At 40.6% G+C, this 12560-nt stretch overlaps 1 protein-coding gene across 4 annotated transcripts in view; it reads left to right on the top strand.

Annotated features, from left to right (window-relative positions):
* Positions 1-12560, top strand: part of GNAS (GNAS complex locus) — a 256365-nt gene that overhangs the window by 193337 nt on the left and 50468 nt on the right. For all 4 annotated transcript variants that reach the window (XM_048819684.2, XM_048819685.2, XM_048819686.2 and 1 more), the window contains one exon: positions 1596-1693. In XM_048819684.2, coding sequence (XP_048675641.1) covers positions 1596-1693 — 98 coding nt within the window. The remainder of the gene's footprint in view (positions 1-1595; positions 1694-12560) is intronic.

The raw sequence follows: 12560 nt of genomic DNA, 5'->3' as shown, positions 1-12560 counted from the left end.
AAATAAATAAATAAACTAAATAAACAAAAAAATTTACGACAAAGAGAGAGCCCTTTGCACTGTTTTATTTCTGTGTCTTTTTGAAAAAGTGTCAGTGTTTTTGCATAGCACATGCTTTCCAATTTGTATTACGTCTGCATTCTGGGATGGGATGTTTCACTGTTTCTTTTGTAGGTCTGTGTGGAAATACTTTTCAGGTAGCTGCATCACTATCTACTTAGAATGTAATATAGCATGTATTGTTTATTTGTCTCCTTTTCCCCATTAGTTCCTTATTATACCCATATTGTGCGGAACTGGAATTTGTAGATATATATTTCTTAGATAATCTAAGTGTACAGGTAAACTGAAGATATGTATTTTTATTTTTAGTACATTTATTAAGAGGGAGGGTTTTATTTGTTACCATACATATTTTCTGAATTAGGATTTTGACTTACTGCATGGAATCATTTTACTAATGTATTGGTCATGCTCTGTTTTGATTTGAGAAATGTTCCTGCTGCAGTGTGTGTGAATTCAGACTGTCACATTATGGAATGTAGTAGGTAGGGCTAGTGTCCCACCACTGTTACTTGTAGATATTGAGGATCTGGGGGACAGATGTCAGAAGTGTGTTTCTGTTACCTTACTTTTTACGACATCTTTTCCTACCTCTTACTTCTCGCAATCTAGGCTTTTGGTTGAGTTATCTCTGTGAGGTTTTATTCCTGACATTTTACTTTTACAAAAGCAAATCTTCTTTTTAAGAGACATCCTTTGAGCTTTGTAGTCTTCAGGCATGGATCTATTGGTGGAGAAGAAAGTTTCTGTTCTCTGCAGGTAGTGATTTATATTAGCGGAATCACATTTTTGAATGCACTTAAATCACTTAGGAGCCTAGCTCTCATTTTCAGAAGTGGAGTAGGCACTTGGGAACCCACATCATTGAAAGTTAGCGGGACTTAGGCACTTAAGTCACTTTTGAAAATGGTCACTTTAGTGCTTTTGGAAAATTTTACCTAGATCCACACTCAGTCACCTCCTGTGAATTGGAGTTTTGTTGTTGTTTGAAGCTGACAGAGGCGGTGATATTCTGTGTACGCCCTTTGGTCACATGGCCTGTGGATTCCCCAAGAGTTCTAAATTATTTTAGTTTGTTGTTGAGCCTCTGCATCTTGTGTCTAAAATCAGGGATGTGGTCTCTACCTTTACATAAGAATTACAGGTATGTATGCCTTGTGAAAAAAAAATAAAATAAAAAAGACTTGGCACTCGGCAATGTAAACGTGCTTGCCCCTGAAAATGGTGAACTAAGTAACATAGGGAAGGTAATACCAAGAGTTGGCAGAAGAGAGAAATTAGGGAGCAAGCTTTGCCAAACAGTTAGTGGTACTTATTGAAAAGCTCAAAGCTGTACATGTATGAGAACATGATCTGTGCCCACAGACAAAACCGTTCAGAGACAGTGTATCAGTTTGTATAAAGTCAAGATGGTGCAGACATCTAGCTGTGCTCTAAAGTTAGCACTAAGCATAAAACATTTATAATTGTTTTTCTTTGTATGTACATACTCCTTTTCCTGCTGACTTTTTCCCCCTCTGTTTTGCTTTCAGGAGTTTTATGAACACACAAAAACACTTTGGCAAGATGAAGGTGTGAAAGCCTGCTACGAGAGGTCTAATGAATATCAATTGATTGACTGTGCACAGTAGTAAGTAGTACTTCTGTTCTGATGTGTATTGTCAATAGCTATAATTTTAGTATTTGCAAATGATAGAATTCACTTTGTTTCCTGACACACACACATTCTGTCCCATGAAAAGAATACGGTTTCACTGTATAGTAAACATTATCTTAATCAGCCACTTGTGGGACCTCCTAAAAATAGTCAGCTAATGGTAGTCTTTACATGTTAAAGAAAAATTGTATTGCAAGCATTGGAGATCCCTTTAAGCAGTCTTGACAGGGGACTCAATTTTTCCTGAGATAAACTGTGTCTTAATAGTGTGTCTGAAAGCCAGTCCCCTTCCTTTCCAGTGACAATCACTTGGACCCCACCTCCTTTTCCACTGGCAATCAAATAAAATCCCTGCGGCATCAGCAATTGTTTACGTGGAAAAGTTATACCGGGAGGAACATCTACTTTATTTGTAGCTTTTTAATGCAATTTAGCAGCTAAAAAGAAGGTGGTGGAAACACCAGCAGGGGCTTGATGCACAGGTCATGCACATTTCAGAATGGGAATCACTTCACTCCCATATTAATATTACTATGTGTAGTAATAATTATAGGGATGTTAAGAGATTGGAGGCAGATTTGCAGTTCTTTACTCATAGCATAGTTCAGAAGTTTGGTTGTTTTACTATGTTAGTATGTTTTCTATAAAGATTACTTTATACTTTGGTCATAGTCTTAGAGTTGAAGGCCAAAAGGGACCACCAGAACATCTAGTTCTCGAGTGCATAATGAAACCTTTTTTTATTTGGAAGAGTTATAGTTAAAAGGTACCATCTATGAATATTGGAGTCTATCCTTTCTTTTTAGCTTAGGGTAGAAGTCAAAAGCAAGATTTTGTGATTGGGGAAACAGTTGCATCTCATTTCATATAACGATCAGCGGTCTGTAGTGCTTGAGACTGTGTGTTTAGGAGTGGGTCTTTCACAAGTTTAAAAACATTAGATAAAGTAGAATATGATTTTATGTCTCTGTTTACCTCAGACCAAAAGTAAGTCTAAAATTATCTTTGCTATAAAGAGACTGCTTACCATGACTCTTGCACGGTTCTGGGTCTTAAGAAACCACTTTAAAGTTATGACAATGTTTCTAGGACGATTTTGTTTGACCTGCATTTAGACCCCCCTCCTCTAGGTTACTGATATTTTTCTAGTCCTTTTTGTGGTCACTTAAAGTGGTTTCATTGTAAGTTTATTTGCTACACAACAAGAAATATTTAAGGGCTTGGGATTTTGAGTTTGATGTGTAACACTATGCTCTAAAGTGTTGCCCTGTCCTTACTAACGGAACTAGTAAAAACCATGTTTCTGGCAGTGTTTGTTACCTTGCTGTTTCTGCTAGCATAGCAGAAGTAGGTAATATTAGGAACTTGTGCTCCCTCTGTCACGTTGATCTGTACCTGAATGGGATACCAGTTTTATGTTTTGCTTAAGATGAAAACTCAGGAGAAAACTTAAAATATTTTTTGCAGTCATTTCATGATTGCTGGACATGGATTTTGTGTTGGGTCAGCAGGCAGGAATGGCCTTTGATGGTTTTACCATCCTGCTCCATCTAGTGGAACATTGATTTTTACAGCATGGGTTGTTGAACCAAAAATAAATCCTAACCACTGGTGACAAATTGCAGAATTTTTTCTAGATTATTTTTCGTTGTCCAATTTGTTTTTAATTTATTCCACAATCTCAAAATTCAGATTGTTTTTTAACTTAGAATTTATTGCAACATTTTAGTAGTTCTTTTTATAAAGAATTTTGTCCTTGTTAGTCATAGTTCCTTTTGGTGCTTTTTGATACTGCACTATTCAGTAATTTTCATATCATAGAACCAAAGGGAAAAAGTTGATAATGAGAAATGCTTGCTCAGAAATTAACTCTGCTTTGAAATCACAGCATACCTCATTGCTACTGAATCTTCTGGAAAAGTATCAAAAAGTACTTTTAGCAAAATTATAATGACAGACTGATTATCTTGAAAGTTATCCAATGGCCACACTTAAAACAAACCAATAAAAGAAATTCAGCAAAGACAAAACAGAGATTCCATCACTGAGGACTATTCTGGTTTCAATGTGAAGACCGCCATTAATAATAGTAATGGCAGCTAGGTTTCTATTCTACAGTAAAATTACTCTTCTAAGTGGACAGTTTGTTCAGAGAAAATATCCAAGGTTTTTAAACGCTTTTTGCTTTTTAAAACTGCAGAGTAAAACAAGAAATGGGCACTACTGAATTTAAATAATAAAAATTCTATTAATCATCTTCTGTTTTCAAAATAAATGTAGTTTCCAAGAAGTTTTTTTGCTCCTCAAAGTTAATCTTTTTAAAAATGTTCAGTGACTTCTGTCTCCTCTGAGCTACTCACACTCTAAGTTTATACAATTTTGCTGTTAGAGATTGACAGTTATCAACTTCTAAGGCTGATTGGGTTTTTTTTGTAAATGTGTATTACTTTTTACCATAGTCATGTTCACTAGGGCTGCTTCCAAGTGTGTAATACATAGTTGTTGTTTTTTACAGGAGCAGTCTAATTATTTTATTTATATATGTTTATATATATTACTAATAAGCATGTTTGCACTCTTGCAGGCAGTGTATTAATGTACAAAAGGGTTTGAAAGATACAGGACACTTGGGTTTCATAAGTTGTTTAAAACCAAGCTTTTTAGTCTTTCTATAAAGTAACAGTGAAGAAATCAACTTGGAATTTATGTATTTATTTGGCATTCCAAAAGTTTGCTTATCAAAGGTGAACTTGACCCATCCTTGTGCAGAGCCTGCAGAAAGCCCACACAAAGCCTTTGTGCAGGAAGAATGGAGGTTGAGGGATGGCATCTGCTTTCAGTCAGTGGGCAGGCTGTGATCCAGCCCCTGCGTGGCTACTGTTCCAGCCAGTGAGCTCGCACAGCAGCCACTGCCCCCTCCATGGATCCTCTTATGCATTTTTGGGGGCAGACTGTGACTCCTCCCTTTCCTTTCCCACTTGCTGATTTGGAGCCAGAGCTGTAGTCCTCTTGGCAGTGCAAAGGGAGCATGGAGACAGACCTGCATGGTCTTTCCACATGCATGCCTCCTTGCACAGCAGCACAACGGAGGTTAAAATGATTCAGAGGGGTGGGCCTTCTGTATTAGGGCGAGACACACCTCAAGCCAGCAATTTGTGTGTAATGGTGTGTGCATTGAGCTTTATTTTTCCTAGGTTTGGGGCTTGCATTCTGTTTCTTCTCTCTGAATCCATGTGCCTATCTGTAACTTGCCAAGATGGAAAGACTAAGCCCTGCCCCATGGCCTAGATTGACCTTCATTCTTTTAGAAATTAAAATGTGAAATAATTTGGCCCCTCTAGTCTCTTTTTTTTAAGTGGAAAAATCTGAGGAGTTGGCTGGTCTTACTTCTGCATAGCTTTGTTTCTCCTTTTATAGTTGCGGGGGGCGGGGGTTTAAAGAGGAAAGTTGATTCTCTATATTGAGAGAAAGAATAGCTATTTTCCAACAGAGCGTTCCAAGATATTTTAAGTTATGATGTTACTTTTAGGTCATGTTGAAAAGCAAGAGATTTTTGGGATGTGCAGACTCACTCTTTCACAGACCAAGAAAAGTGCACCCATGTGTAAAGCAGAGGTGCTTATCGTAGCTGCCTCTCCCATCTTCATGAAAGAAACCCCATCCCCTATCTAATCAGTTATATTTTTAGAGCACACTTCTCTGTATTGTCTAGGCATCAGTATCTTGGAATAGTATCTCTCTCCCATGCATGTCCAGCAGCTAAGCCCTATAGTTACTTTATCCTGACTATTTAAAAACTTCAGCATCTTCCCATGGTAGGTTAAATATTTAATGCACCCAGAATACCTCTTTCTTTCTCTTCCCCCTCTTCCCCACCAAAATAGGCTTTATGATGAAATTTACATAGAACTACTTGGGAGGTGCAGGGCTGTAACCTTAACTGTAAGAACAACTCTTCTGCTGTCTTCTGTCCCTCACTTATGCCTTTAATACCCCTCTTCCAGTTCTGCAGCTTGAAACTATACCCAGGTTTGCTGAGAGTAAATAAAATTTGTCAGCATAGTGGCATCCCTGTTGATTTTGAAAGAGTAGCTGCCTCTACTTATCATGAGCTTTACTGTGCTTCCTGCTTACTAACGCTTGTAGTTTCAGGGGAGTAGGAAGGAGACTGTTTCCCTTCTCTTAACTGAACTTAGTAACTAGTTACTTTCAGTTCTGTTTTTAGAAAATGTGTTGTCTGGGAGCTTTCATCAGTTTCGCTCAATACAGAATGTTCTGTAGGTGTGAGAAGGGAACTACATTGAGGAGGAAAATAGGACTCCTTGTCCTTGAATATTCTAGAGATTCACATTGGGGGAAAAACAAATGTTTACAGAAGTTGCCCTGTCATATTTATCATTATTTCTGGCTGGTGTTATAGAATACAGAAAACTCAAAGCAATGATAGATGATTTAACAACATTCCTGTCTAGTCCATGAAGAGCACAAAACTGCATTTTTATTCAAAGATACTCATTACTATTTAATATTAAAGAACGTAAGGTTCATTGTCTCCATTTTACTGCCTCAGTATTTGTTTGCAGCACCAAAGGCACATTTCTGTAGCTTGAATTTGGTTTTGTCTTGTAATAAAGCTTCACTGCATCGTATTAATGGGTGGGATAGCCATTGTGAACTATCAGCTGAATTTTAATGGTTAATGGGCAAGTGAAGCCACACAGCTACAAAACAATAATAATCATCACAAAATACACATTGGTGTGGTTAAATGTATTGAGGTAGCACCTGTGGGGGGAGGGCCCCATTTTACCTGGTACTGTACAAACACATAACAAATTTGTTGTGGTTCAGATTTGTAAAAGTATTTAGGTGCCTAAAGATGCAGATAGATGCCAAAATACCTTCAAAATCTTTATCCTCTCTTCTTCGATTTTGACATTTATAATTTATTTTAAAATAGTTGTAATGCTTAGTGTACTCGTCAGTGTTCCGCGGTGCATTTTGTAAAAGTAGTGAAATCTTAGTAATGTGAGTCCTCACTACAGCCTCTGCTGTTAAATCTTTCAGAGCTGGGGAGATCACTGTTTGTACATGCAGACACTTGAGGTATGGATTAACTAGGTTCTAATGCATTGTCTTGATGCTGTGCTCTTGATTAATCAGACTGCTTCCTGTCACTAATGTTCAAGGCAGTCTTTACATCGATCTACCTTGCAGTTTGTATAATGTTTATAAGGAATAAAATCCATTAAGGGACATAATCTCATTTGGAGGGCTGTCTTGTTATCAGAAAAAACAATCAGTGCAACTTGTAATCTTAAATATATTACCAAAACCACAGGATTCCAGAGCACAAGTGTATCGAGTTAATTCAGCAGAGCCATTAATTTTGCTGTAATTTCTGAATGAGTTAATATTCTACTTTTGTGAAACTGGATACAGTAGGAAACATTAAGAGCCTAAATATATATAAAAAAGGAATGTATTAAGATTTAATGTATGGTCTAGGAGCTCAAGGATCAGACTACAGTAATTGCTACCATTTTTTCATGAGGAGACTTTTGCCTGATCAAGCTGTCCACACAGATTGTTAACATTTTTTAAAACCACTTCAGAAATTGTGCTGTATACACAGCAAATGTTTTTAGTCAAGTGCAATCTTATCCCACACAATCCTAAAACTAATCTGAATAATTATTTTAATGTTTTAGGGCTCAGCTAGTATAGGCGGGTCTGTTAAAACCAGCTGTTACTGAAGTTGTGAGATACTTCCCATGATAGGACCCTGTTTTCAGGTGCTTATAACTTTGCCAAACTTTAATAATTTGGTATGAAATTTTGCATGCCAAGTGTCTGCCTTAGGCTGAATTTTTTGGGAAAATTTTATCCAATACGGTTCAGCCATTTCCAAGAGCAAGACTAGGGGAAAATGGATTGTTTTGCCCAAATTAAAAAGTTGGGGTTTTTTGAAAAGTTCTAGCCACCCCCATGCTTTAGAGCAGGGACTTTAACTTTGTTTGAGGTGGCTTTTATGTCAGGGATATGACTTTTGGAGTCTGTGAAATCTGCCCAAACCTGGCCAAGGAATAAACCTTTGAAAAAACGCAATTTGCACATACAGTAGAACCTCAGAGTTACGAACACGTCAGGAATAGAGGTTGTTCATAACTCTGAAATCTTTGTGATTCTGAACAAAATTTTATGGTTGTTCTTTCAAAAGTTTACAACTGAACATTGACTTAATACAGCTTTGAAACTTTACTATGCAGAAGAAAAATGCTACTTTTAACCATCTTAATTTTAATGAAGCAAGCACAAAAACACTTTCCTTGCCTTGTCAAATCTTTTTTAAACTTTCCCTTTATTGTTTAGTCGTCTACATTTAACACAGTCCGGTACTCTATTTGCTTTTTGTTTGTTTGCTTGTTTCTGCTGCTGCCTGATTGCGTACTTCTGGTTCCAAATGAGGTGTGTGGTTGACCAGTCAGTTCGTAACTTTGGTGTTCTTAATTCTGAGGTTCTACAGCACTCAGTACACTTCTTAGGTTTCAGCGGCTAAATTCCCTCAAGATTCCCTCTGCACTGGGCATTCGTCAGTGTAGAGCTCTGGGCTGCTATTGGCTATGTGGGATTCAGGCACCTGAACTGAGAGCAGGGAGACCATCTCTCCTGTGCTCTCAATTACTCTCTGCTGACATGAAGTCTGAAAACTGGCCCCACCCCGTCCCTGTCTTTTCCCCCCAACACCCTACATGCCCCACTTACTCCTCTCCCAGCCTCCTCCTCCCACTGCTCACTGCTCTCCCCCCTCAGTTTCAGAGTGAGCATTCCCAAGGGACTTGCAAACCCCAGCTCCAGCAGGCTGCCTGAGAGCGCAGATCAGAAGAGCCCTGCGGCTATATGGGAGCAACTAGGCAGCCCCACTGACCAGCTAGGACACGGCTCTCTTCACAGACTCAGAGATATTAAGGTCAGAAGGGACCATTATGATCATCTAGTCTGACCTCCTGCACAATGCAGGCCACAGAATCTCACCAACCCACTTCTGCAATAAACTTCTCACCTATGTCTGAGCTATTAAGTCCTCAAATCGTGGTTTAAAGACTTCAAGGTGCAGAGAATCCTCCAGCAAGTGACCTGTGCCCCATGCCACAGAGGAAGGCGAAAACCCCCCAGGGCCTCTTCCAATCTGCTGTGGAGGAAAATTCCTTCCCGACCCCAAATATGGCAATCGGCTGAACCCTGAGCATGTGGTCAAGATTCACCAGCCAGATACCCAGGAAAGAATTCTCTGTAGTAACTCAGATCCCACCCCATCTAACATCCCATCACAGGCCATTGGGCCTATTTACCATGAATAGTTAAAGATCAGTTAATTGCCAAAATCATGTTATCCCATCATACCATCTCCTCCATAAACTTATCGAGTTTAATCTTGAAGCCAGATAGGTCTTTTGCCCCCACTGCTTCCCTTGGAAGGCTATTCCAGAACTTCACTCTGATGGTTAGAAACCTTCATCTAATTTCAAGTCTAAACTTCCTGATGGCCAGTTTATATCCATTTGTTCTTGTGTCCACATTGGTAGTGAGCTTAAATAATTCCTCTCCCTCTCTGGTATTTATCCCTTTGATATATTTATAGAGAGCAATTATATCTCCCCTCAACCTTGTTTTGGTTAGGCTAAACAAGCCAAGCTCCTCGAGTCTCCTTTCATAAGACAGGTTTTCCATTCCTCGGCTCATCCTAGTAGCCCTTCTCTGTACCTGTTCCAGTTTGAATTCATCCTTCTTAAACACGGGAGACCAGAACTGCACATAGTATTCCAGATGAGGTCTCTCTCCTGCCTCGCTGCCCCCCTGCATCTCTCTGTGCTACGTGCCCCGCAGCCCCCTTCCCTGCCTGCTTGAGCTCTCCCTGCCCTGGAGCTGCCTGAGTGCGTGGACGGAGAAAGTGCCAGCTGGAAGAGCAGCTTGTGTTCCTTTCCTCCTGGGGAATATTCCATGCCCACTGAGAGCCCCTTACCCAGCTCATCATGGGCCCCCACACTCTGTCCTCCACTGCAGCACTGCAAACCATGCTCCTTGAAGGGGCCACCTGTGGCCAAAGCTGGTGCATCCATGCTGCCACGGGAGCCACCACTACAGGGCTGGGCGACTTCCTCCCCACATGCGGTAACTGGACTTCTGGTGTTCGGTCAGTACATCTGACTGGACACTCCCAGGTTCCCTTTTCAGCTGGACACCTGGCAATCCTATGCTGACATCCTAACTTGAGTCCCGTGCACGCACAAAAACCCTTAGCTTGAATGTTGTGTTGGCTGGCCCATCAGGAGGTATAGGCCAGAGCTAGCTAGTTCAGGGCTTCTCACAGCAATTTTTTTGGTGGCCTCAGAGTGGTGGCCACTCTGATAATTGTGTGGTGGTCACTCTGACAATTTTTGCTAAAATACTTAATTAACTTCAGGAAAAACAAATAAATATACATGTCCAAATTTATTTACGTAGAGTTTCTTTTTGCAGACTCAATAATAAACATAACATACAGTTGTATCTATTCTTTACTGGATCTAAACAGAATACAAATACAAATAAGGTGCTTTACACATTCTTGTCTTTTTGTTGTTGTTTCTTTTGCTTTTTTGGTTGCTTTTTTAAAAGACTTGCTAGCTAGTAAGTCTGTTGCTGTGAAAAGTAATATTTGTTAATATCACTTTTCACAGCAGACTTACTAGCTAGCTGGAAGGCTGTGAAAAGTGATATTAACAAACATACAAATATCAATTTTCACAGCAGAGTTACTTAATTCTGGAAAGCCAGTGGACAAATTTAGCCCTGGATGGGGAGGTGGGTAGGGAGACAGCAGGGGTCAGGGGCGATGCGGGGATGGTGGTGATCCAAGGAATGGTGGTGATCCAAGCACATGCTTCCGTGTGACTGGGGTAAAGCCCCTTGACTGAAGCCTTCTGCTCCCCCACCCCAGGGCTGAAGCCCAAAGCCAGAGCCTCATTGCCCCTGGAAAGGTGGGAACTCGCTGGCTACCTGTTTTTCCAGTGTTTGTGGCTCCATGAGGGGTCAGGGTCCAACCCAAGCTGGGAGCCCTGGGAGAGGGTCCACTCCCCACCCCCCCCACCCCCGGTCACTGCCCAGGAAATTGTGGCCACAGGAAAAGCTCCTGGTGGCCGCATTTGAGAAACGCTGAGCTAGTTGGCACAACTTGTCAGGTGCGAATGCAATCACTCTGTGTTACTAATACAATCATTCTGTGCGGTAATCCAGTCCACTCTGTGCAGCCAAGTGTTACTTGCAATGTGGCCACTAACTCAAGCCAGGCTAACTCAAGAGGCATTAATTTGAGTGTAGATAATTCAAGATAAATCTGTAGTGAAGACATAGGGTTGGTCTTCACTGAAAACTTACACGGGCATAACTATGGGCTAATCTACACTGGCAATGTTAAGGTGCTGCCGCGGCAGTGCTGTAACTTGGCTTGTGTAGTCGTGGCAGGCCACTGGGAGAGAGCTCTCCCAGCGCTCTAAAAAGAACACCTCCCCGAGGGGCGTAGCTAGCAGTGCTGGAAGTGCGGTTCCCAGTGCTGGTGCACTGTCTACACTGGCTCTTCACAGCACTGAAACTTGATGCGCTCGTGGGTGTGTTTTTTTCACACCCTTGAGCGAGAAAGCTGCAGCGCTGTAAAGTGCCAGTGTAGACAAGCCCTGTGTCTGTCAAGGATGTGAAAAGTCCACACCCTTGAGAGATGTAGCTATGCTGACCTAACTCAGCTATGCTGTGCTGACCTAACTATAGACAGTTTTAGGTGACAGAAGAATACTGTTGATCTAGCTACTACCTGTCAGGGAGGTGGATTAACTACAGCGATGGGAGAACCCCTCCTGTCACTGTGGGGAGTCTCTACGCATGGAAGTGCGACTGCTGTTGCATTTTAAGTGTAGACATAACCATAGCCTCTGTGATGTTAGTCAAGTCACTTAAACTAAACTTTTCACACGTGATCACTAATTGTGTTCTATTTTCTGGATCCCCAACTAGAGACCCTCAGGTCTCATTTGCTGAGCGCTCATAGATGCTACTGAAGTAATGGGAGCTGTGCTTTGAACATATAAAGTGCTATATAACATTAAGTACTCTGAAAAATCACTTCCTGGGCATCTCAAATTGGGCACTCAAAATCAGTGGCTAGTTTTGACCTTAATCTCTCCGTGCCCCAGTTCCCCATCTGTAAAATGGGATTAATAATGTCCCCTCATGTCACAGGAGTGTTGTGAAAATATTTTTGTTAATGTTTGTGAAGGACTTAGTGATGAGCACCATAGAAAAGCTCATGTGGAAATTATTTCTGTTTTCAATGCAGACAGGTTTGAAAAGTGTGCAGCAAATATAACCACACGCTGAACAATGAGGAAAAAATAAAGTATTTGAATAGATGCTCATAAAGTGAGCACCATCCATCCTGTGCACCGAATGAGGCAGGGTCCTGTGAAAAAATATTATGCCATCACGTAATTAATGACTGTGTCATAATGCATATATGTAAGGGGGCCAAATTAGGGTTGCACTGGCAACCATAATTCTTTCATTTCCTAGCTTTTGAGTGCTTGACTTTGCAACCTTCATCATAATCTTTTAACTTAGTTTTTGTATGTGTAATATTAGAAATAGCCTCTGCAGCAGCTGAACCACAGGCTACTTCATAGATCTGCCGTGCCTGCTGATTCTTTGAGGTAATTGGGGAAAGTTCTTCAAACTCTCGTCCCAGGCTCCATCCAGTCTGGTGACCATTTTAATGGCTACTTGGATCATGCTCAGGGAGTCTTTTAAAACT

This window comes from Caretta caretta, chromosome 13 (assembly GCF_965140235.1).
Source record: "Caretta caretta isolate rCarCar2 chromosome 13, rCarCar1.hap1, whole genome shotgun sequence".
Lineage (NCBI taxonomy): Eukaryota > Metazoa > Chordata > Testudines > Cheloniidae > Caretta > Caretta caretta.
This window is presented reverse-complemented; position numbering and strand designations above follow the sequence as displayed.